This window comes from Polypterus senegalus, chromosome 14, assembly GCF_016835505.1.
Source record: "Polypterus senegalus isolate Bchr_013 chromosome 14, ASM1683550v1, whole genome shotgun sequence".
NCBI lineage: Eukaryota > Metazoa > Chordata > Cladistia > Polypteriformes > Polypteridae > Polypterus > Polypterus senegalus.
In genome coordinates this window covers 94,447,889-94,472,265 of record NC_053167.1, presented here as the reverse complement: position 1 = coordinate 94,472,265, position 24,377 = coordinate 94,447,889, and the positions used below count along the sequence as shown (strand labels likewise).

General features: G+C 38.7%; 2 protein-coding genes across 11 annotated transcripts in view; one reads left to right on the top strand and one right to left on the bottom strand.

Moving 5' to 3' along the window:
• Nucleotides 1–7,493, top strand: part of LOC120515151 (choline transporter-like protein 5) — a 303,584-nt gene extending 296,091 nt beyond the window's left edge. For 3 of the 5 annotated variants that reach the window (XM_039735900.1, XM_039735903.1, XM_039735901.1), the window contains one exon: nucleotides 425–3,765. In XM_039735900.1, the coding sequence (XP_039591834.1) occupies nucleotides 425–537 (113 nt within the window). In that variant the 3' untranslated portion in view covers nucleotides 538–3,765. Of the gene's footprint in view, nucleotides 1–424; nucleotides 3,766–4,887 lie in introns of those variants that run through there. The other 2 variants (XM_039735902.1, XM_039735904.1) reach the window with 1 other exon arrangement.
• A 2,835-nt stretch (nucleotides 7,494–10,328) lies between these two features.
• lhx8a (LIM homeobox 8a) lies at nucleotides 10,329–22,618 on the bottom strand. Of its 6 annotated transcripts, none has more exons than XM_039735278.1 (9): nucleotides 21,678–22,082; nucleotides 20,234–20,317; nucleotides 19,756–19,908; nucleotides 18,294–18,415; nucleotides 16,436–16,656; nucleotides 16,162–16,265; nucleotides 14,504–14,599; nucleotides 13,735–13,915; nucleotides 10,584–10,756 (listed from the first exon to the last, which is right to left on the bottom strand). In XM_039735278.1, the coding sequence occupies exons 1-9, from the start codon at nucleotides 21,759–21,761 to the stop codon at nucleotides 10,680–10,682; spliced, it is 1,122 nt and encodes a 373-aa protein (XP_039591212.1). In that variant the 5' UTR covers nucleotides 21,762–22,082; the 3' UTR covers nucleotides 10,584–10,679. The 6 variants fall into 6 exon arrangements, with proteins under 6 accessions (XP_039591213.1, XP_039591212.1, XP_039591216.1 ...); XM_039735282.1 differs by lacking the exon at nucleotides 21,678–22,082 and adding an exon at nucleotides 21,435–21,661; XM_039735281.1 differs by lacking the exon at nucleotides 21,678–22,082 and adding an exon at nucleotides 20,526–21,390.
• Nucleotides 22,619–24,377: the final 1,759 nt, after the last annotated feature.

Below are 24,377 nucleotides of genomic sequence, written 5' to 3'. Positions count from 1 at the left end.
AGTGCACTGTTTAAATTAATATTTAGAAACCTCAGTGCCTTTTATTTTTAATGTGTAATAAGAATTGTTTTATGTCCTTAAAATATAAAAATGGCATGCACTCTGGATAGTTGTGTTATGGCAAATGAGTAACTAAATCTTATCTGTGAAATAAAGGAACAGCTTGGTGCTGTACAGTATTGTGCCTTTGGTTGGTCTAACGTTATGGCGTTTCTCTTTACAGAAGATTGAAGTTATCTTGAGTGTCTGCTTTGCTTTGTTCTCTTCCTTTTGATTTTACTTTTGCTCTTTTCTCTCATCTGCTCTGAATGGGCTGGTGGTGTGCTGCTCTAACAAGCTTTCTCTCATTTCTCTTTCTCTTTTTCTTTTTCTCCGCCTTTTTTTTGTACAATGGCGTCCTTGCCTGCTTGTGTATTGCACTCAGGTGAAGATCTAGAAAGGAATGATGGATCAGCAGGAAAGCCTTACTTCATGTCTCCTGAGTTGCACAGAATCTTGGGAAGAAACGAACAAAACCCCAAAAAGGCTGCTGCCTAATTGCGTTGGATGCTTCACTTCATCTGAAATAGCTTTATTTATTCATAAACTAAGCATGCTTTAAACAATTTGTGGCTGAAGGGTAACTCCAGGGCTCATTGGCAGAAGTTAACATTAACACAAACTGGCAGAGAGAAGGTGACGCTGGGCTCTGTTCACTTTTCACCCTTGCTGGCACACTAATGGGCTTCAATTCATTCCTCTGGTGCTTCAGGGATGGTCTTACATTGTGAAGATAGCTGCCTGACTAGCTGACTCAGTCTCATGCCTTCTGTTATCAGACATTGCACTTTCAGATTCCATCTTACTGGCATAATCGACAGCGTTTTCAGTTTAGGAAATGGTTTTTATTTTGTAAGAGCAAAGACAAATTCAGCCAATGCTTCTTTTAGTATCTGGCCTATTGAAAACCATACAAACTGAAAAACAATTTCACTTATGATTTTGTGACATGCTAATCATTTCTTTTGTCTTTTTTTACACTCGCTGCGCTTTTTCATATGTTTGTTAATGAAAGCAGATTATTGAAGCAAACAAGTGCACAGCAGGCTGTACTAAAAGAGGAAGAAGGAAGACCCCTTGCCTGCTCTCGGAGTTCATGCTGATCTGAGTGTAGGACGGCCGGACGTTCACATGCGTGTCAATGTGGAGTACCTGAAAGCCATTTAAACATTCAAAGCATCTTTCTGAGTGCGCCAAGCAAGTATGATACAGTGAGCTTAGCATTGGCCATGGCTTTTCAGATGTGCTGACACGTATGCCAAGTCCATAATCACTTTTAGAGTTTCCAGTGCCCACAAAACGTAACAAAATGCATCTGTGTTGGACAAAGTGCCTTGTACAGGCGGCGTTCTTTATGTGATTTAAAGAGAAATGAGAATCCTGTATACATTTTATATTTGTGATTTTATTTCTTCTTCACAGAGTGGATATGTTTCCATGCATATTTTCAAAGTTGGAAATCTGATTTTACCATTTACTTTACATTAAATATTCATTTCTGATTACAGAAAGGTAGGAAGAATCAGCATGATTGTACAGATTCATAAATATAAAACACTATCAGAAAAAGCAAAAGCAAGAAATATTTAACTATGTAAGTTTACACAGATTTAATCATGTGTATATATTGTGTACTGGTAGAAGAGATCCCAATCCTGAAAGGAATACTCCATGCAAAAATGATCTTTTATGTGTTTTTTACCCCATGCTGTTTGTAGTGATGGCTGAGAAAAATGTTTAGGCTCGTGCTTTCAAGGAGAACAGAGATAATAAAGTTTCTGCCACCACAGGATGTTTGAATGTTGTTTGCTGTGTTTCCTTAATGGCCTCCCACACCTACTGGCCCCTAAACTTTGTTATCTCGGCATGAAAATACAAGCTTAAAAACTTTTGTCAGCCATCACTATAAAAACAATCATAAAAAGGATCATTTTTGGGTGGCCTATTCTTTTAATATTGAATGTTCCCAAAAAATGAACAAGGGAAGCATCGATTAAAGAAATACTCCTCAAAAAACGATTGTATATGTCACTTACTCTACTCAGTAGTTTTTAGTGAAGGCATAGAAATAATGTTATTTCATGTTTTTATGTAAAACGGAGTTAAAAAAAATGGATCCTCATAGAACAGAAGTTTATGGTGACCAACTTTGGACAACAATATCAAAATATCTGTGAAAAAAATCCCATGTTTCTTATGTTGCATAATTCCCATGTCAAATCACTCAGTCATATGCTGACATCATCCCAAACACGTGTACTTTTACTAAAATATTGTTAAATAAATTCCTTCCAAATATGCTCTTGTGAACTCAACTGGAACACACTTGGATGTGAATGAGTATTTCAATTGAAGACCCGCCCCCTCCCCACATTCATTGGTCACAAGTCCTGACTGGTAGTAGCTTGTTCATTGGCTAACATTTTATTCACGTTATTTTAGCAGTGCAGAGTTCACCATTAGGCATGTACAACTAAAGGTGAGCTGTTAAAAAAAAAACCGAAGTGAGTGAAGAATGTTATCAGGAAGAGAATACGGCTTATTTATACGTGTGCGTATCTGAAGGTCGCTTCACCCGCACAGTTTCACAGACTGCCACCGAATAATCCTGACATCCTCCATACTCTAAAAGTGACAACGAGAGGAGGATCTGCAATTCAAATGCTCGTTCGTGTCTAAGTGTTCCATTTTAGTTCACAATAGTGTGTTTTAGAAGGGATTTATTTAGCAATATTTTAGTAAACATACATGTGTTTGAGGTGGTGTGAGCATACAACTGGATAACGTCTCTGGTGGGATTTTTTTTTTTTTTCACGGCTGTTTTGATATTTTTGTCCAATGCTGGTCACCATAGACTTCTTTTCTGTCAGATAGTTTTTTTTTATTCTCCATTCTAAATGAAAACATGACATAATTTTTTTTTCCCCAGCCTTCACTAGGCACACCATGGAGTAAGTAACATATAAAAAACATTTTGGTGCAGTATTCTTTTAAGTAAGTAAGCATAAGGTAGGAATATATTAGAAATCAAAGTAGCTGACATCATGAACAAGGGGACTATTCATTAATCATTGTTAAGTTTTCTGGACCCGCTTATCACATGCGCAACCAAAACAAAATGGACACTCAATGAACCTTAGAGGTACTATAAAGGTGGAGGTAAACAAGGCTTCCTCTGTCTTCCCTCACCGGTGAGCCTCTGAGTATACTGGGGTGGCTTTTATTTCTTGCATTTGGCCGAGCTCATAATTTTATACACACTGATCATGCATCCGCCTATAATGCCTCTGCCACAACCTGCTCCCCTGAATACACCATGAGGTGAACGCCTCTGTTGCACGTCGGCCGGGCAGGAAAGTCCATCCCCTAAGTAAAGTCAGACAGGTGGGGCCTAAGATTACAATGTGCACGATGAAAATGTGAGCAATGTGATCAAAACTGAGCAGAGCCGGAGTGGATCAGGATTGTGCAGTGCTTTAGAAACAAGTTAGTTTCTTGCTAATGTGCCTAGCTCCACTGCAGAGGAGGACATGTTTTGGATCTCAAGCTGAACACCTTTATGGACTCACTTTGTAAAAGGATGTCAAAGCCATTTTTTTGGTAATTTTGTACTAGTGTGGTACTACATTTTTATAATCCTAATTAATATAATAATCTTTGGATTTTTTTGTCTAAATCTATGGAATACTAATCGTGTTTATACAACAGACTTTTTTGTAAAAAAAAGACACACACATACACACACATACAAAATTTGAAAAAAAAAGTGGAACTGATGACATTTTTTCAATAAATATTACTACTTTGAATATGGTGCTATGTCTTTGTAGATATAAACTTGCATTAAAAATGAAGGTATTGTAATCTGCCAAGACTTGGAAGAACCTGACATCTCCCAGAGGGTGCATTAACCACTCATCCTGTTTTCAAGGTAGCCGATTCAAGGAGCTACATGTTCATTGGACAATTTCTTTGATGACTCTGTTACTATAGTTACTTTTGTATAGCTATTTAGTAACATTTTATACTTACTGTACATCCATTCAGGTCCAAGTGTGTTCAGCATCACTATTGCTTTCTTTTTTCTTATCTGTCACATCTCAAATCAGAACTCTTCAGAGGAAGGAAAGAAACAAGGAAAAGGAAAACTACTGCCTTTCCAGTTTACAATACTTGAATTTTCTTACTTTATGGCTATCATTTTGGGCTCAAACCCTGAATTTTTTAAGAGTTTAGTATGGTTATTAACGTTTTTTTTTTTAATGTGTGACATAGTTCTGAGTCAGCTCTGGCATATGGGGATGGGGCAGTTGAGCCTTGGGGCCTTTGCCATTGAATTTTGTTTGTGTACAGTATGCACACTTTTGTATAAGGTTAGGAATACACATTCACAGCGATATTTACAAGTGAATAATCAGAAGCTGATTTAGATGCCAAACGGCAGCCAATTTTTGTACTCAAAGTACTTTTCTACTTTTCTTTATGGTACCTTTTGGCTGTCATGGATGGTCTTTAAAACCAGCTTCAGACAAAGTCCACAAACAATCTGACCACCATGTTATATTATGAAGAACCTTATTGTTAATATTGATAACATTTTAACACTTTAATTTTTTTTTTTCCTGTACCTAGCAGGCATCCATAGTGAATGTACAGAATTGTTATGCAAATGACTTCAGATATTCATTTTTGGATTGTTTTTATTGAGCAGTTTCTGAAGTTATGAATCTTTTGCTGCATTCTGTTGTAAAAAAAAGTTGCTTAGAGTAATTGAATGATGCTTTTTAATTTTGACATTTGAGCTCCAGGTACAATACTGATATTTAGTTATTGAATTCCCTTCTCCAGTAGAAGACGCTGAGAGGAATGATGGGTCCGAAGAGAGACCCTTTTATATGACTACATCTCTGAAGAAGATTCTAAAGAAGCAAAATCCAATCCCGTATTAACTAAGGCCCAAACACAATGATGATGACGACATTACAAGAGCTTCTTTTTCTTAACCAAAGTTTATCAGAAAAGCTCTCTGCTGATAAGATGATGAAGCAACAAGAAATGTTACTGCATTATTCACATTTCGCACGTGTGCTATGGTTTATATTTTGCTTCACTGATTTTCCACAAAAACACCACGACTTGGTAAGAGTTCAAAATATCGTCTCTATCTTTCAGTATTAATCGGTCATTTAATTTCAGATTGATGGTTTTTCCTTAGTGAGACTGTCCGATTTCATAAAAGTTCATTACACTAGGGTGACACCATTTATTGCCACATCTCCAATTGCTGTTTTCTGCAGTTGATCTTGCCAAAATGTTTTATTCACAGTAGCAAAACTTCCAAACAGATTATCACGTCAGTTTCTCCATGGCATTGTGGAGTGGGTCGTTATTACTCGAGTACTGGCCAATGACCACACCAACATGCCTACCTATTATAAGCCAAATGTGTATCATTTACCATTTTTGACTTTTATATTCTGTTTTAGTTCCAGCAAATTCTCAAATCATTTTGAAGATCTTATAATATTAACATAATGGATTTTTAGCATGTTTATCCATTATCTGATTTTTCAATGTAAGTAATGTCAAACATGAAAAGTATTAAAGTATTTACTTGTATCAAGAAATCCTGAAGGTATTTAACATTTTAGAATAATCCTAAATATTGTATAGAGAAAAACATTTGGCTGGCAAAATGACCAGAATTTCCTTTTCAGCTCGGAGTTTCCTTTCACATCCCCAGTGATGGCCTGCTATACACGAGTTCATGTGTGTGTCCCAGGATGATGGCTGGGCTTGGCTTCTGTAATGTCCAACGGTGCAGCTCCATAAACAGGAGAAAAAAAAATGTTTGTTAGAATGAGCCTCCCAAGTAGGCGACTAGTGTCAAATAATGTCAAAATGGCCATCGTGATAGTGCAGGCTTGTAAAGCTAGACATGCCTCTTAAAAGAAATAAGTTCCAGGGGATTTGTAAAGCATTTCAGAATAAATCAAATGCTTCTTGGAAAAGCTTGTTGATTTAATAACCATGATGAAAAAATGTAATTATTAGTCCGATGGACGTCTTGTGCAACAGAAATCAGGTTGCGCTTTTTTTTCCCCCCAGATGCATTTACACCACTGTGGGTTGATTTGTCTGTTGGATTCTTTTAAAAATTCATAACTTTTTGCTAGCCAGACTATTCCTTGTGACAATAAACTTGTATCCTCCCCACTGCATCGGGCCACGTCCTGCTTTTATAGAGGCTAAAAGCTTCTGTTTCAGCCTGTAAACAGTCCTGGGGATTAACTGCACTTTTGTTTCTTCTCGACTGCTTGTTGCTGAAAGTTTCGTATAAAGCAGCACATTTCCAGTCCCCCCCCCAAGCTGCAGGCAATGAAAGTGTCAAATTGTGCTTGTCATTTACTGACCAAACCTTAAACCAGTGAGTGACTTGGCCAAACCGAGCAGAATAGATGGAGGCGCACGACCTCCACAAGCACATGAGCAGACACTGCTGCCACCACCACTGGCAGGCTGTTTAAAGTGTAGGAGCAGAAAAACTGGGCTCGATGTCCCATAAGAGACCTGCTCAGCGTAGCCCTCCATTGTCACAACCATCATCAGCAGCACGGGTGCCCAGCAGGTTTTTCCTGCATTACATTTTTGCAGTGAACATATGGAAACAGGCCATTTTCCTTTTTAAAAGTTAGAACAAAATATTCAAAACCCATGATGGTACAGTGTGTGACTGTTATGAAGCATTTTAACAGTTGTACATGACTGTAAAATAAAATCTTTTAGTCTGGTGTAAGTGAGAATGTTCATTAAAACATGAAACAAACATTGTCAGTTTAATAAGAGTCCAATTCTGGTAGCTCTGCACTAAAATTGGATACAAGGGGACAGCAGACTATCCCACCGCTGATCTTTTAGTGAAAGCCCTGCTCAGTGCAGCAGCTTATGGACTTTTTGTATTGAACGTTATGGAGATGCCTCCATGAAAATGGAAATATTAAATCTTTCAAATTCAGAATATTCACAACAGCCAGAAAATGTTTAGTGTCCTGCTAGGTTTCCTTTTTAAGCATGAGGTTAATTTTCTTGTAAAAGATGTTAACTTTAAAAAGGGTAAATGTTATTTTACAAGATGACACAAAATTTTATACATTTTAAAACATTTTCTATTAATTGAAGTTGGTCTGCTTTGGATCTCTGTTGTATTAATTTTAGGATACAGCCATCATTTACATTAATTATTTGCACTATGCCAAACCAGTATTTTATAGTGTATGTGCATGGGAATTTGAATTTGATGGACTTGGTGCCTCTGCTGTGCAGAAATGTTTTTTGTGAATCATTTTGACAAAAAAAAAAAAAAAAACTTTAAAATGTATTCTATTTTAAATATTTTAACATTCTCTTCTAATATTAATGCAAAACCAATGAAATAAAAAAATCCACCAACCTAACCTGGCTGATAGAACCTCTTTTTTAAAAACGGGCTGTTGGACTCAGAATGCCGGATTTGTATTGAATTTTTACTTCTATAGTGTCAAGCAAACTACTACTGGACAGATTTTCTAAAAAGATGTTCCCATTTGTTTGAGCACAGAGGCGAAATGTACTGGATATGCGTCTCAAACGTGTAGCTCACCATGGCCGGCACACACATCTACCTCCACTGGGCACTTCATTTGTAGAAATGGTTTGCCTGCTGAAGAACACAAACCCACAACAAAATGAAATTAATCTCACCCCAGTTTAGTTCATAAATAACTGCAGAAACCGTGAATGGTCAGCTCAAGTTGACAATGGTGCATATGAATATTGACTCAAATACGGTGAAATTCTTAAAGGCCGTGTCACATTACGCGACTTTTCCAGTGATTTTCAGTTGTGCACTTCATTTAGCGGAGGGTCAACTCGGTCCACGACTCGCTGTGACAGTTTGATTCGTCTTTAGTCCTAGTGGCAGGCCTGGTGTGCGTGAGAACAGACAACTAATGAGCACTCGCCCAGAAGTACGACGCTTATCGTGCGGCAACAAGAATTAAGAAACGCAAGTGTTTTAGACCTCAAAGACAGAAGGGAGGCATCTCTGTCCGAGGTGTCACGTTTTATCTAGCATGACAGAATGGGATAAAACAAGACAGAAAATATATACATGGTGCAACATTCAGCTGCGTACTGCAAGTGAATAAAGGAGGAAAATAAAAAGTTACTGTAACTGCTGTAAAGCCAACGTTGAAAAAGTAAACCAATTCGAAGTTGAATTCACACAGAAAGTTTCTCTGTTTTGGGATAAACAAGTTTGAAGACTCCCTATTGCTTTCCCATGGGAAATTTGGAAGTTTCCAAACTTTGTATGACATGCTCGGTTTGCGATATTGTGACATAAATTGAACGGTCTTGACAAGCGTCTAAGAATTAGTGTGTCACTTTTCAATAAAATCAGGGGCAGAGTCATTTCCAATGGACTCACAGACAGGACTATCACAGTGGGTGCTTCTCACATGATGTGCAAACATACACAAAGCGCATCGAGATTGTGGCTGAACCTGTCGGTGAATTTGGCACATAGCACCAGCTCTGTCAGGCAGCAAGTTATTGGCCAACAGAAAAAGGAGCAAGCGTGCGATTATAACCGTGATGGAAAGTCATCATATGGTCAAACGATTTGACATCCCATGCAATTTGTTTTATAAATTGACACATACAGGCAATGAGATCAGCAACGACAGTCATTGAGTTTGACATACCTTCCAACTAGAGGTCCTGTAATGTCAGTCACATCAGTCTAAGGCCATGTCACATTACACAACTTTTCCAGTGATTCTCCTTCACAGACTCTAAATGAATTGGGGGCAGTGGTGGCACGCTCCTTTGACCACCAGTCATGTAAATGTGACATTCCCAGCCATGCAAATTGACTTGCTCAGGTCAGAGGGTCAGCAACTGCATTTGTCAAGTCTGACATCCCCTACAACTAGAAGTCATGTAATACGACATTGGCATTACTTGCATGTGCCCATCAACTCTCGGCACCAGTTTTACAACTTCTAGTTTGTTATGGCACAATGCCGTTCCTCCCCAACCAATTTAGGAGGATTAGCACTTTGAGGCCACCATAACTGGTCAGATCTGTCAAATGAAGGCAGAGTGACAATTTTGTTTAAACGTTCATTAAAAGTAGAAATTGGGGGGTTTATTGATTTACTTGTTCAAGGAAAAAAAAAAAAAAATGTGTGTGTCGTTCTTGGAGCAAAACTGATTTGTGTCCCTGAAGTCTTAGTTTTCCCCCATAACTAAAGGGAGTTCTAGTCACAGTCCTACAGAAACACCATTCTGGGAAGCGTGTAGACGGCCTCTCAGTCTCTCATTAAAACATCTTTAGTATTTGAGCGCACTCTTAATTCTAACACGCACAGACTGGCGAATGATGTTTGTACAGGAGTCCGACATCTGCCAAACCACAATAAAATACTTTTCAGTAGATGTAACATTAACCACATCAAATGAGTATTAACCACACATATGCTCAGTCATGGATTATGCTTATTTAAATCAAAAATGTTTTCTCTGCCTACCCTTACAAGGTAGTGATTTGTATCCAATGGTACAGCTTTGCTGCAAGAACTACGCAGTTGTACATATGCGCCCAACTTTAGACGCCTTCCTGCCAACACTTACACGAGGCGTTAGCTGGCAAGCACTGTCTCATTGTGCCCAATTAATACAACACTAATAATCCTAGTGGTCTTCATTAATGACTAAATTAACTAATATTCAAGTACTGTATGTATGTGTTGAAGACACAGCTTACAGTTCTAGTCAGTCACACTGTCAAATGTTTTTTTTATTTTGCCTTTCATTAAGCGGTCTAATCACCTGTTTTGACCCGTCACAATTTTTCGGGCTGTCCTCATTAAAAGTTTTTACAAATGACAGGTAAGGATATTAAAAATGTGAGCAAGTCTTCAGCCGCTGTCAGAACAGAGAACTCCACAGCACTATAATGGTGCGACAACAGTAATGCTGGAAGCTGCATGTGCATTTCCATAAAATGCCATCCATTTGTAACGTCAGATCATCAATTTAATGTGCATAAACATTTCACACTACCCTCCTTATAGACTAACTGATACAGACTACTTGTAACTCGGTGGTTAACATGGAGTGAAAGTAAACCTGCTCAACTCCACAAATACAGCGAGATAAAGCACCACACTCCTTGATGTGTTCCTAACTCCATTACGACAGGACAGTCAGAGTAATGAACTGCAGAAACGGAGATGGGCCGCATAAAAGTTTTCACACTCATTTAATTTCTTTTAACAAAGTGCTTCCGCCAAATACAACAATCAAATAAATTAACACATAGGAAAATACACCATGAATAAATCACAAACTAAACAAAATAGCATCACAATATCACACTTTGTTTGCCAGAACCCACCCCTCCCTCCCCATGTATATCGTCAGTGATGCCAGCCCCCAACAGTGTAGCTTCAATACACTGAACAATGGAAGTAGTTTGCATATGTTAGTATAACATACATTTTTTTCTTTTAGACCTGTCATTATCCATGCACTTCTTTAAGCTTCCAACCTGAATAGATAGCAGCTGCTCACTGCTGGGAATACACAAAGGTGAATCAGGCATGGCTGATTGGTAACGTTGCCATGCTGTGTGGAAGCAGGGGTTGAAACACCAAGGATGATGGGGAGTGAGCTAAAAGAGAAAAAAAAAGTCTCAATTAGATTATCATCTTTGCAGATTTTGATAATCAAATAATAGTATGCCATTTATGATGGCTGCCTTAGATCAAGCTTTGCGAGCGGTGACAGGAGTGGCAAGTGTTACCGTAAAAGTCTTCACTTCTGCTTCATCCAAAACAATGGCTGTCTATGCTAGGCACCACCACTTTAATATATACACAAAAGCATTCAAAACTTGAATAGGTTTTAGTTTTTGACAGAAATGTATATCTTTTGTTTTTATTAATCAAGATACCATCAATTGATTTAAAAATACAACCAAACTGTTCCTAGTGATGCCAACGGCTACTATTGCTTGAAACTATGGATTTATTAACATATGACTGCAAAGCCCCTTTTTCAACTTTCAGTGTCCTAATGGTGGACTCCCTTCATTATTTTAAATTGGTTATTAGAGAAACCTTTGTAATTGCATTAGCATTGCTGAAACCTGTCACTCTGTTCAACAGAGCATGTAAACTGTCTGCAATATACAGACATTCCTAAAGTTCCATTCTGGGTTTCGGACCACCAAACACACACTTCTGGAGGAATGTCCAAATGTTTGAACACAGCCAAGTGAAGTAACTTACTCAGTGGCACCGATTTGACTGTACAAGCTTGTGGTCCACCAGGCCAGCCCAATAAAACATTAATATTTGTCCCCTTGGGGCTGTAAGACATTCACTTCATCTTCCCAGTGGTCAAACTTTATCTTACTGTTTCATTCATACCATACATTTGTTTAGCCGATTTGATTTCAAGTGCGTACATTTCAAGTGCAGCGTTTAATGCCGATGAATTATTGACGTGGCATTTGCTCAACGTTGGTACTTGAGCCATTACATCTGGTCCAGCAGGCCACACTCCTTGTGTCACATCCTGACCAGGACTGGCCGACTACTAGAGACCGATTAGGATTAAGTGACACACCAGAGCACACCAGCAGAGCCTCTTTTTACTGGCCACAAACCTAGGACTCCAGTTGCTCCAAGTCTGTTGTGCTTCAGCCTCTTCGAGCTCCGATTTACAATTTCAAGCAAATCTTGTCTAATTAGGACAGATGTTTGATTGCAGCCCAATATTGCATACCAAACTTCACTGCAAGCCGATTCCTAAATCTTAGGCAGAAAGTGGCAAGATTTCTTATGTAAAAGCCATCTGTGTAATCCAGAAGCTACATCCAAACCCCTAAAATATTTAACCAGTCACAAAGAACATTTTTTACAATGTCCGCCTTTCTAAACAAACTGACTTTCTAGATCAGCATTTCTATGGGTCAGTCCTTCAAGAGAAACTCTCTTGATCTTCGTATATTTTAAATTCCATGATAACTGTCACTTTCAGTCTGAAATGGATGGTCACTCTTTTCAGCCTCATAGGCACCCCTTTAAAGTGGCCAATGACCTCCAAAGCAGGATGGACACTTCGATATGACCCCATGATTAATCGAGTCACACGTCACCACCACAGTTGTGGACACTTGCCAGACCAGTTATGCTTCTATAATAGAAGAAAGCTCAGGGAGAGATTGTGGCCAGCCACCTTAGATCTGCTGGACCAGGGTTTGTTTCAGCCATGCCATCTACTCTTCACAAGAGGTGTACCTCCTGAAGCTAAGTATGTTCAGGCCCAGTCAGTCCTTGGATGGGAGACCAACTTGGGTTGCTTCTAGTAGTAGTGTTGGTGAGGCCTGCAGGGGGCACTTAAAATGTGTTCTGTGTGGGGGTCCCAGTGCAGTGATGGGGAGACTGCAATGCAAAAATGGTGCCATACTGTCTGTGGTCATAAAAGATCTCTGGGCATTACTCAAAAAGAACAGGGTGTATCCCAATGTCTTGGCTAAATAGCTCATCATGGCCTGGTCTTTCTGCCCCCCTAATCATTTCCTGTCCCTTACCGGCAAACTCTCTCTCTTCCATCACTAACATCTAATGTGCTGCGAGTGTACTAACGTAAAAATGGCTGCCATCGCATCTTCCAGGTGGGAGCTACACATTGGTGGTGGTGGTTGAAGTGGCTCCCCTTGGGCCGTGTGAAGCACTTTGAGTAGTTCAGTGCTATATAAATGTATTTGTTATATATTACTCTTCTCCAGTGCCATCAAGCTTTCTGCCTTTGGAAAGAGCAGAATATTTGTATCCCCTCGTTACCTTCTTAAAGTATTTATTAGTATTTGTATCCATTTTCTTCAGTGCAGCACTCTAAACATTTAATGTTCTGCTTGATTTGAGGAGCTAACACATAAATGCAAAGAGCACTATATTAAAAACCATCTGTAATTTCACATATTCTTGATTTAAATAAAGTATCTTCCAGAAACCTCCAAGACTCCAGTACCAGACTAGAACTTCTAGCCTTAGGTGGGCACTGGCACAATAGTACAGTCCTGCTAATTAGTGGCCATTTAAAGCATTGATTAAATCAGACTTGTCTAAATTACCTGCCAATTCAAAAATACACCGGTGTGCATTTTATTTTTCTTTCATTTTCAGTTTAAGTATTGCTATTGCAGTTACTGATTGTAGCAAATGTACTTTTTCGTTTAATATCGTTTCATTTGTTCCGAATACTTTTTTTTTTCCCCTAGTTATTTGGGGTGCAAATTAAGTCATATGCTAGTGTAATAATTTATTATACAAAAAAGGTCCTTTCACTTGTTTGTTCTTATCATCATAACAATCATTCATAGGCAGAAAAGATTATTAAAGATTCCACCATTGAATGATAAAATTAATGTAAATCCATTTTGGTACAAATTCTTAAAGTGAACACACACTCCGCTGGGTACTTCTGTATTACACAACTAAAGAAGAAAAACCAACAAGCAATCCTCTTGAGCAAAGGTTAATTAAAAGCATCACACCCGGCCTACCAAGATGGACCAGGATTAAGGACCACTATCCTAAACAGAGCATTAAAAATACAAGAAGAATAGCTTCAGAGACTCACCGTCCATGTAAGAGTGCAAAGCTGTCAGCATTGGGCCATCTGGAGATACGTAGGCTGGATACGCCATTTCCTCCAACATTGGAGAGGAAAGACGAGAAGGCTGCATGGACGCTGGAGCAGTGGAGGCATGGTTGGGGCTAACGTGTTTCTTATGACGGGCTCGACAGTTCTGAAACCAAACCTGGTTAACAAGAGACCGAGGGGCATACAGGAATTAATAAATAGCCATGCCTAATATGTTCAGAAAACTTTAATAGAACGTAGTGTGTGTTACCCAAAAACTTGCCACTAAATACTTCAAAAAGTTCAAATGAAGCATCAACAAAAAGGTGCGTACTTCAAAGAGCGTTACAAGAAAAAGGGATTTGCAGACCGCGGCGCTTCACTTTGATAATTCACGTGACGTTATGTAGCCTGCCCTATAAAGCATTCCCAGAACCAAGTTGTTTGGAGCTGACCGCTCGCTTGACACACCCATGTAGTGTTACAACACAAACAAAGGACCAGCCTCGCAGCAGGATCAATTAGATTACATTTCACTCGGCCTTCACACAATGTGCCGGCAGCACTAGAAAAACACAAATGTGATGTCTACCTTGTGACATAATTGACACACAAATTGTGCAGATGCATTCATACTTCTCATTGCAGAACTGTTTCTTACACAGCTCAGTCTCAGCCACGACCTTAAAAAAAACAGTGCAATTTTACTGATCCATGGAAAAGATCTTCCACGGAGGCTTATCATAAATGGCAGTATGTGACCAACCTGTATGACACGCCTGCTGAGTCCTGTTCTTTCAGCGAGTTTCTGCAGCGTTTGTGCATCGGGGTTGTTGTCCTGGGCAAACTGTGCTTGCATTACCTAAAGAACAGAGACTAGTTAAGAATCGAGTCCATTCGGGAATTGATGGCATAATAAAAGAATAAAGAGGCTCGCAATTTATTAGCAAGGCAGCATCAATATCATTGAACTGCATATCCTGAGCAGAGCATTCAAGATTCGAAGGACAATTATTACGTGGAAGATGGGTTAAACAATGGATATTAAGGGCAAAATGGATAAATGTTTTACATTACTGAAATGGGGGCTTTATGAAACTTTCTAAAGTCGTTAATACAATTGAGCATACAGTACATGCGGCAGAGTGGTGGCTCTGAGGCCAAGGATCTGCGCTGGTACCCCCTGAAGGTTGCAGGTTCGAATCCCTGTCACTGCCAGAAGAGATCCTACTCTGCTGGGCCCTTGAGCAAGGCCCTTAATCTGGAATTGCTCCAGGGGCTCCGACCCCAAGGGGTATGCGAAAACTAAAATTCCTTATACAAGGCAAAATAAAGAACAAAAAAACCCAACACATAGAAAAAAATAACCAGCATAGTCAACTGATCACCGACAGGAGGACACGAGATCTTAATTTAAATAAGACAACTGGGTTCCAAACACCAAAGGTGTGGAGGTGCACAGGGGATGTTGCTTGGCAGCCTCACCACTTCAAGAACTTTGCCCCATGAAGTTAAAGAAATGTCTCTGAACTGGACTGGTAAGGGCGAGTGCACCTTAAAAGGGACAGATGATGGGCTTGAAAACAAGGCAGGCAAGCGATTCAGAAAAAAAAAAAAAAGATCTTTAGTGTTAAAAGTAGTAAGATGAGGTGTCCCCAACCCAGGCTACTTTGCCATTACTTTAACAAAGCGTGAGCTAGCAAATCAAATTTTCATTGTGCACTCGACAAACTCCATATTGACGGCATGCTTTACGTAATTTGGAAGACACTTCGAGATGACCTACTGTAAATAGACTTCAACACGAGGATTTATGTAAAGTGACAAAAGGTCACACATGCGAATCACAAATTGAAATCAAGGAAACAAGCTAGTTCATTCTGAGGTCAACAAGCAGGTGCGAGCATTTTGAAGATATGAGCCTCAAATGAAATGGGAAACACTCATTTTATAAAGGCATACAATATCAGTGAATAGTCTGCACAGACAGAAACACTGAATTTGCACTGTTTATTACTCTTGGCAGGGTACATCTCATTAGACAGGCACTGCCAATGAGCCAAGTACACTTTTTGGTAGAAATTAAGCTTGCTTTGCATTTTTTGTGTATATGTTTCTAGTCTGTCTGTACCACAGATATCAACGCCATGGTTGCATTTGCTACTGGGATGTCACAATTGCTTGAGGCTTCTTGTCGTCATCATCCCTAATGTAATCAACCATCTCCATAATGGACTTATTTAATTCCATAAACCTTGTTCACCATTTGTGTGCCTAGTCTAGTAAATGCAAGGTGATGCAGCCTACCTTTAAAGGTATAGTGGTCCACCTTTGCATTGCAGGACATCAGATCTCAAATGTTATAAAGTTCATTTTCGGTCATGTCAAAATGTCTCTCCCGAGCTTCTGCCCCCAGACACAAACCTGAAGCTGGTCCGCTGTGAAGCTGGTGCGTGCTCTCTTTGCTGGCTTGGGTTGGTTAACTTCCTGTTCTGTCGGCAAAGCTCCTTCTACATTTACCCCGTTTCCTGCAATTAGCAAAAAGTCAATAAAGGCAATTTAGTTTAGACAGATGCTGGACCATGTGTATGAAGTGAAGTTACAATGGATTTGCGAGACTCTCCACACACACACACACACTTTTTTTGTTAGAGAGACAGAAATGTTCACATAGAAAGCCTTGTTTAAGGCCACTCACCATTTTCCACAGCTCTCTTAAGATTGTCTATCATGCAGTCATAATGAATTCGACACAAGACTTTCTCCTCTACTAAAGCAAACTCCTCCCCAGTGGACAGCTGCCTTTTGCAGGAGAAGCAGGCAAAGCAGGCTAAATGGTAGACATTCCCTTTAGCCCTTCGCACCCAGTCCGTCGAGTGTATGTGTCTCCCGCAGCGAGCACAGCGTGTTCCATATCTTCTGTAGAGTCACAAGAAAAGGAGCAGATTAAAATTATATAGTGTAAAAAATAAAATCCTTGAAGAAAAATAAGACACCTAAATGGCATTGCACATTTTTAAAATGTCTCCTTTCAAAGCATTAGAATACTTTGTTCAGTAGAGAGCAGAATTCGAGGTGAGGTAGGAGAAAAATTCTATTATACTGGGTCTTAAAACATTCACGCCAGACTCGAGCAAGAATATTGACAGCTGAAAGGAGTTAGGAGTGTGGAGCAGATACTGCGTAAAATATCAAACCTTCACAATAAACAGTTTCCAACAAGTGGCGCATGATACTGCACAACAGCTCAAGTAAGGAACATGTGCCACTACAGGGTTTGAGACTGGAATGCAGTTTCGAGAATTTTAAATCCAATAACTGCACCGCAGTCAGTATGGGCAGCACACCATTCTAAAGCCCCCATCCACCTACAGGCTCCTCATTTGGAGTGTGTTCATGTTGGCCAAGTTGTGTGAAGGCCATCTTAAGTGCGCCAGTCATTTTTATATTCTTGGCGACTTCATGAGGTCCACAAAGCACACCGAGTGACTGTGACAGAATGGGGGAAACTTCTAGTGTAGCAGTAATGTGAAAAGAAACTCTGGCACACACAGAGTTCAATACAATTATTAAAACCAAAAAAAGAAAAAACCTACATACGTTTAAAGTAGATAATTGAAAAACATCTGTTAAGCAAAACTAACAAAAAAAAAAAACTGCAAAAGAGCAATTCACCACTTTATAGGCCTATGAAAAACAAACTGACAGTAGCAAGACCAGGAAATGTTTTTGAAACAAAAAATCTGCAGTATGTGTTTATTACAAAAGACCCTTCTGACATTTAGCGAGGGTCCAAAGACTAAAATGCAGCTCTCATAATGTGCCAGCTTAACAGAATGAATATTAAACCGATAGGCTCGTGCTGCTCAGATTCTCACCAGCAAACTAGCCCGATTTTGTCAACGTGCATTATGAAAAGTTTGCTTTATTGCTTTAAATATCTTACAAATTAACACTAAAATAAATCTCACATCACAGCAACACATCAGGGCACTAGGAAAAAAAAAATCAAGACTTGCTCTTCAAACAAATACACAAGTCATTTAAGACGTTTATCATAACCAAGACCAGCGATTACGCTGTCGGACATTTTCAGACGTTTCTACCTTCATGCACATACGTACTAAGCAAAGGGTTGTGTGCTTTAATTTCCAAGGGACAAGGAGGAGTGAAAATATCCATCTTTAATTAAGCCACAGCCCTGGTGAGGACTGTAACGCCAAACCAAATACTAACTGGACTGGCATGGTGTCTGCGCGAACAGACGGATTTTAAAGAAGTGGGAGACCTCGGCCAGAAACTTCTAGTTTATTTTGCCCGTAGAAATACCACACGCTGCAGAGAATGGAACAATAGCAAATGCAAAAATAAAATTTGTTGGATTGGAAATCACTCAGGAATTAGTTGGCGAGTCCAACAGAAAAGTCTGTATCCGTTAGCAACCTAATAAGCTTTAATAGTACCCAAGTATTTGAAATATTGGAAACACGAATTACAAGAAACTTTTTAACCAGATAAATCATCGCACGCTCAAGCATTTGCGCTTAAGAAATTACCTGAAATAGTCTAATTTACAGAATACTTCCTTTTCTTTGATATAGCAACTGGTATGTCGACCCAATGATGTTCTGCATACGCTGCACGACAGACAACGGACATGCCAACACAAATCATTCACCTGTGAGGAGCGAAAGAGAAGAGTCAATGGAGGAAAGACCCGAGCTGAAAACAAGGAGGAGAAGTGAGCGTGACAGGAGGAGCTGCACAAATCTTCACGACTCCTTTACAAAATACAAATTAAATATACACAAACTTTCATACAAAATCGGCTTTTAACCGAACACTTGCCAGGAGAATGCCGTTAGTTTAACTTCACCCACTACTTTCAAATCTCGCCACGTATGCTTCCACGAAAAGCCCGTACTCGTTTGACCTCATTTTGCAACTTATTTTTTTTTTTTTTAATTGCTAGAAAGAAATAAACCAGCTATTATGAAGTCTAAAGATTGACAATCGCAGGAGTTTATACACCGTTATATACCCACTAAAATAAATCGTACATAACTGACACACAACGAAGACAAATCTTAAACAGAAATTAAGTAATAAGCCCACAGAATATGCCTATCCCCAAAAATTAATAAATAAATAAATTATAATGAAAATCTTTACGAAAACTTAAACGGCTGAACAGGCAAATTGTGTCACCCTGTTATTATAAAATAAAGTTAAAACCCCATACGGGAGGTAAGCAGCAGTTTCCATACAAACACACACTTGTATACACTGTATACACACACACACACGTGTTATATGTCCATACTTGTACTTTTATACACAAAACCTTATCTTACAAAGCGGTTTTAGAGAAAGAATGGATACGTGACTGGATGATCTGAAAAACAAACGCCACCATATAAACCACACGAAGCTAGCAGTTATCAAATTCAAACAAATACATTAAATATACTTTGAATAGTTGAATACAATTAATAAATCCGTTTAATATTACCAAAAAAAAAAAAATCAGTCCTCGAGGAAGCAGGATATCATTTGAAAGTTTTAAATGGTTCGCGTAATATCTTAATATCTTTCAAATAACGTATCTAAACAATTGATCAAATCTGGATTGTTTATTTCGGGATATAAAAAAAAAATTTAAAGAAAATGGATTTTGCGCTTTTTAATTTGTGCCTCAGATTGGTCTCTTGCCGGTGCACAATGCCGTTGTTTACGCGCGGGGTCTTGTACTTGATAATTGACATTTAACACGTTTAATAAAATATAAGGATATAAATGCTTTTATAACTGTCTTTACATACGAGATCGTAGGGTTTATTATAATTGAAGAGAAAAATTGCCTATTTCCGATACAAAACCTTGTGCACAATTTCTACCAGATTTCAGATGGCAAATTTTAAAAAAAATGCAAAAATGGTGCTAAATATTACACGGAGTTGGGAGAAAATAGCGATATTAATAATACTTTTAAGCGACTATATCAAAGAATGTGCTCACCTTCAACAAATATTTGTCCACAATTTCCAGACCACAGCTCGTACAAACCGACTTTCCCAAGAGAGAAGTGGAGGCCATTCCCGGAGGAGAGGACGACGGAGACAGTGAAGGTGAAAGAGAACAGGAATCCTCAAAAACGTCTTCTGGTGTGTTCTAGAATTTTGAAATCAATGAGAGGGGAGATTAGTTTGGCTTTCTTTTTCTTTAAATCTCCTTTTTATCCTTATCAAAAGCGGGCAGGCACTGTCATTTTGAAGTAAATGTCGCCCACTGAAATGAAACACTAAAGCCACGGTTAACAACGCGGATCGTCCATCGCCACAAAACTGTGCGTATCACATACAATGACCTGCAATGCCAGAGACCGTACCCTGAAGAGAATACTTCATCGAGAGGTAAGCACCGCACCAAGATTAATGGCGAACGCTAAACCAAGCATCATTTAGTCATATAACGTGTGAAACTGGAGAGAAGTTACCAATTCTGTCTCAGTTCTGTGCTCCCGACTTCTTCCGAAAGCCCCGGTCTCTGCTCCTTCGCAATCTTTAGACATGACGAAAAACTACCGAAAAATAAAATAAAAACATTATGACACAAACTTGGAGAACTTCTTGTGCTCGCAGCGACAACAAGAACCTGCAGATTTTCCAGCTGTCTTTTAACCACTGCATGCCAGCCCATAAAATATCATGCGCTTGCTTTTTCACCATGACAACCCAGGCGATGATTAAGATGTCATTTGGAAAGTAAATATTCTACCCCTTGCTTACAAAAACAGAAGCCTCTCGAAGAAATGGTTATACTCAGTTTATTATTCTGTTAAGATCTGCATTTAGGATTCGGAACTGCTTAACAAAGGTTTTTTCCCCTCCACATATCAATTTCCGATGTCAATCAAAACCAGTTTGGAGTCAGTGGGAAAAGGGAATTGATTTTTTAATAACAGCAATTAAAAGAACAGCGTTTACCCCAAATGTCTTTGAAAAGGGTAACCTAAAGGTGAAGAGGTTTAATAAGCTACTTGAGGGCTAATTACTGCAGATTTTAGGAGCCTGGCGTTTGTTCCATTGCCAATTTGAAGGAAATACGAAGGACTTAAACGACTAGCAGTCTCTTTACTTAAATAGCAACAATTACAGCTGCAGGCGATTTACGCGAATTTTATACTGGGACAAAATGTCTCGGATTTGTTTATAAAATCCCAGTGTTCTTGTTAGTACACAATAACGAACAGATTTACAAATGTCAACAGTTTCAGCAGGCCTATTGGGCCTTCTATTATGATCCATTTTGTATCGGGGTGTCTGAAAGTCTTTGTCAACGTCAATTTAAATTGTGCTAATCAGGCGTGTCTGACACAGATCTGTGCTTCCCACCTTTTTCAAATCACTCTAGCTAGCGCCGGTCCCGTTTCAATGATCATCAGACGCTGTGGTATGCAAAGAGCAGCTGCACCCCTCCCTAGTAAGCGGGCCATGTAGCCTCACACAAATAGGTGTAATGAAGCCATGACAAAAATACAGGAAAGCCCGTAAACATCTTCAACGACCCAGTTCGATCTCTTAAGATTTTACTTGCTCGATCAAGTGGAAGGAAGGTAAAGTTATTTTTCAGCAAGCAACTAGTGTGATGCCAGATGTCACAAAAATGCAAAAGGTACAGTAATCCACAGTTCCCACCTTTCTCCGTTTTTTTCCAGTCAAATGCGCTTAGCTGATTTCGTTTCAGCAACCCAAATAGGATAAAGGAAAGCCCCTCTTCAGTCTTTTCTCATAACTGGCGTAAATCACGTCTAGCTCACTATTTTGCATGTAAGACAGTCCATCCGTTTCAAACAGATCTTGCTGACAAAAATATAATATAATAACTAACTCGGCCTCAGAGCCGGCAACGAACAAACTGTACAACAGAGATTTCTTTACCGTATCATGGGTGACAATGTTCAGTGTATTCCCCTTGTCTTCACCTTTACCATACACAACCCTTTGTTCACTTTTCCAGTACATTTCAGTGTCCGACAGGGCTTTCGCATACCACCTCTCAAAAAAATTGCAACGCAGCTAAAAAAATCCACATTGGCAAAGGAGTAGCGAGCGTAACCCAAGCCGTTTGCCTTGTACTTCCAACAGACTTCGTTTTCCCTAAGCTCCCACTTTCAGATTGGCGATTCTCAAATACTCTCCTAAAAAGTTTTGTTTTCATGAGGGAGGAACTTTTCTGATACTTTTTTCCGCTTTGGTTTTCTTAGCCGCACCTCCTTGCACGAAACACGCCTATATACATCATGGGTTATTATATGAGGAATACGGTCCTTGCATTTTTTTTTTTTTTTTGTATCTTTATGAAAACAACGTCAGAGATACCGTTGTAACTTCATCTTTTATCAGCTGGCATGCGTATCCGTGTACTTAAACATGCTCTCATGTTTCATCTTTCTCTTTTCAAATCTTGGGCGAACACAAAGAGGAAACACAAACATTTGCACTGCGCTTCCTAGGCTTTTCCCCTTCTCTCTGATCAAAAAAAGAGGGGAGAGACAGAGCGAGAACCCTGACCGGTTTTCTTTTCGCATTGAATGAACTTTTAAAAGCTTTCCTCATTATGGAGAACTTGATGCATGTGAGCTGCACAACCATACCTACTGTTTTTAGTTTTTAATCAGCTACACTACCTGCACTCGGTAATTGATATTCAACACAATGCCAGCATTAACAGGAGGATTACTATATATAAACGGGACTGCCGTATATAATAACACCCGAATTAAGTATAATGTGTGAATGAAGGGTACCCGCTTTTCTATTGCATTTGTTGTTTTCTTTTTTTCTTCACAGACACTAATGATCATTCAGAGTGCTGGCATTTGGCACACCTGGTCGCCGTTTCTCTCACCTTGTTCTGCTATAAGTGGACATTCAAATTCACCTAAAGCACCTGGTTTAAAACAGCAGGATGTGTAAAAGTCGCTAAGGTTTACACTTAACGTTCATCCTGACTTTTGTAGAGCTAAACGAATTACGAACCAAGGTAACCCCTTCAGAGGACAAGATGAATATATGAACTGATCGCATTATGAAATCGTTTCATTATATTTGTCTATAAGTCATGCATGTTTTGCTTTCAAACTTCAATCTCTGTATTGCAGTCAGACCTACATGCCAGTTATTCCATCGGTAAATCTCGAGGTCTCATAAGGATGGATTATTTTACAGGGTGTCCAGAATAATTTCTATGCAAATAAGAACTTGTTCATATTAAACAATGTAACTCAGTCTTTTTGAGATCAGAATTCTTTTGGTTTTTGGCTAATAATCGTACATGATGCGAATCGTTCCAAAGTAAATAGGCACCAGCTTGTGGCTCTGTGCATGATCCAACACGCTCCCTCTCATATTTTTATGTAACGTCATGTGTTCATAACACAACCCGTCTCGTATTCTGCAAACATGTCAGACTTTTTCCGAAATCTGGTAATTATGTGCGTCCCATTTCAAGTTTTGCATAGTTAATTTTATTGCTTTTTTCCACCGAGACTGGAAGTGAAGTGACTAAAGCAACACCGATATGATCGTATAAAGCTTCGGTAAAAAATTAAAAATTCGTTAACAGAAAAAATAGGATTTAAGAATCTACAATGAAATAGATTTTCAAAATTATTTCCCGTAAAAATATAAAAATAATAAAAGCAAGGGCACATTTGCTGTAAAATACTGCTTAATTAAGGTACACACAAACGGTATTCCAGGGGATAGAATAAGGAGTACTCTGCTAAAATAATCCAGTCTTAATAGCTATTAAATCATTGGACACTTTTATTATTTAGGGGAAAAAAGCAGTAAATGAATTTGTTTTTCTGTTTGAAATTACACACAGGATTGTCAGCGATCTAGTAATTGTTATCCAGTTAATGGTAGCTAAGACTGGGGACAATTATGATTAAGTTTAGTAATTATTACTTACAGACTGAGTCCAATAAATTATTTAACATCCCTCCCAAGACAATCTGTCCGCGACTCTTCAGTATAAACGAGCCTTTCCAAAATGATGCACGTTGTACCCTCAAAATACTGTTTATGTTTCTGATATTAATGATACTTTTAACGCCTTTAATGTTTTGTTTTTTTTTATGCAGCGACTGAACATATATTTATGTGTGTGTATATATATATATATATATATATATATATATATATATATATATATATGTGTGTGCAAATGCAGTACCAGTGCTGAAATCATTTAATTCAACTCTGCGGCACATTTTTTTCAGTCGACTTAGTATCGAACTCTGTATTTACAATTCAATTATTTTAATAGAATAATTATACTGGTACAGCAAAAGAGTAGCTGCCAGCTTTCGCATCCTATCCAGAAGTAAAATGAAAAGGCACGCTAAGACAGATAATGAACAATGTCTAATGTGCATCCAGACTTTTTAGATTTTTTTTCTAGAACTAGTACACTAAAGATTAATCTTCAATCGCGTTAAGTGAAATAGTTAATCACCATAAAATTGAACTCGAAGTGATGTTGTTTAAAGGTTATAAGGAATGCTTATGACACAATGGGTTATATTTTATATCAAAAATAATTTTATTTTTAAAAGGATGACGACATGTTTT

Excerpts from the sequence above, each read along its gene's own strand:
- lhx8a (XM_039735277.1), bottom strand. The coding sequence starts at position 22,603 with ATGATCATTAGTGTCTGTGAAGAAAAAAAGAAAACAACAAATGCAATA. Across the intron at positions 18,416-19,755 it reads TGGACAAATATTTGTTGAAG|GTGAATGATTTGTGTTGGCA; the intron begins GTGAGCACATTC and ends CGCTCCTCACAG. Across the intron at positions 13,916-14,503 it reads TCAGCAGGCGTGTCATACAG|GTTTGGTTTCAGAACTGTCG; the intron begins GTTGGTCACATA and ends CTTGTTAACCAG.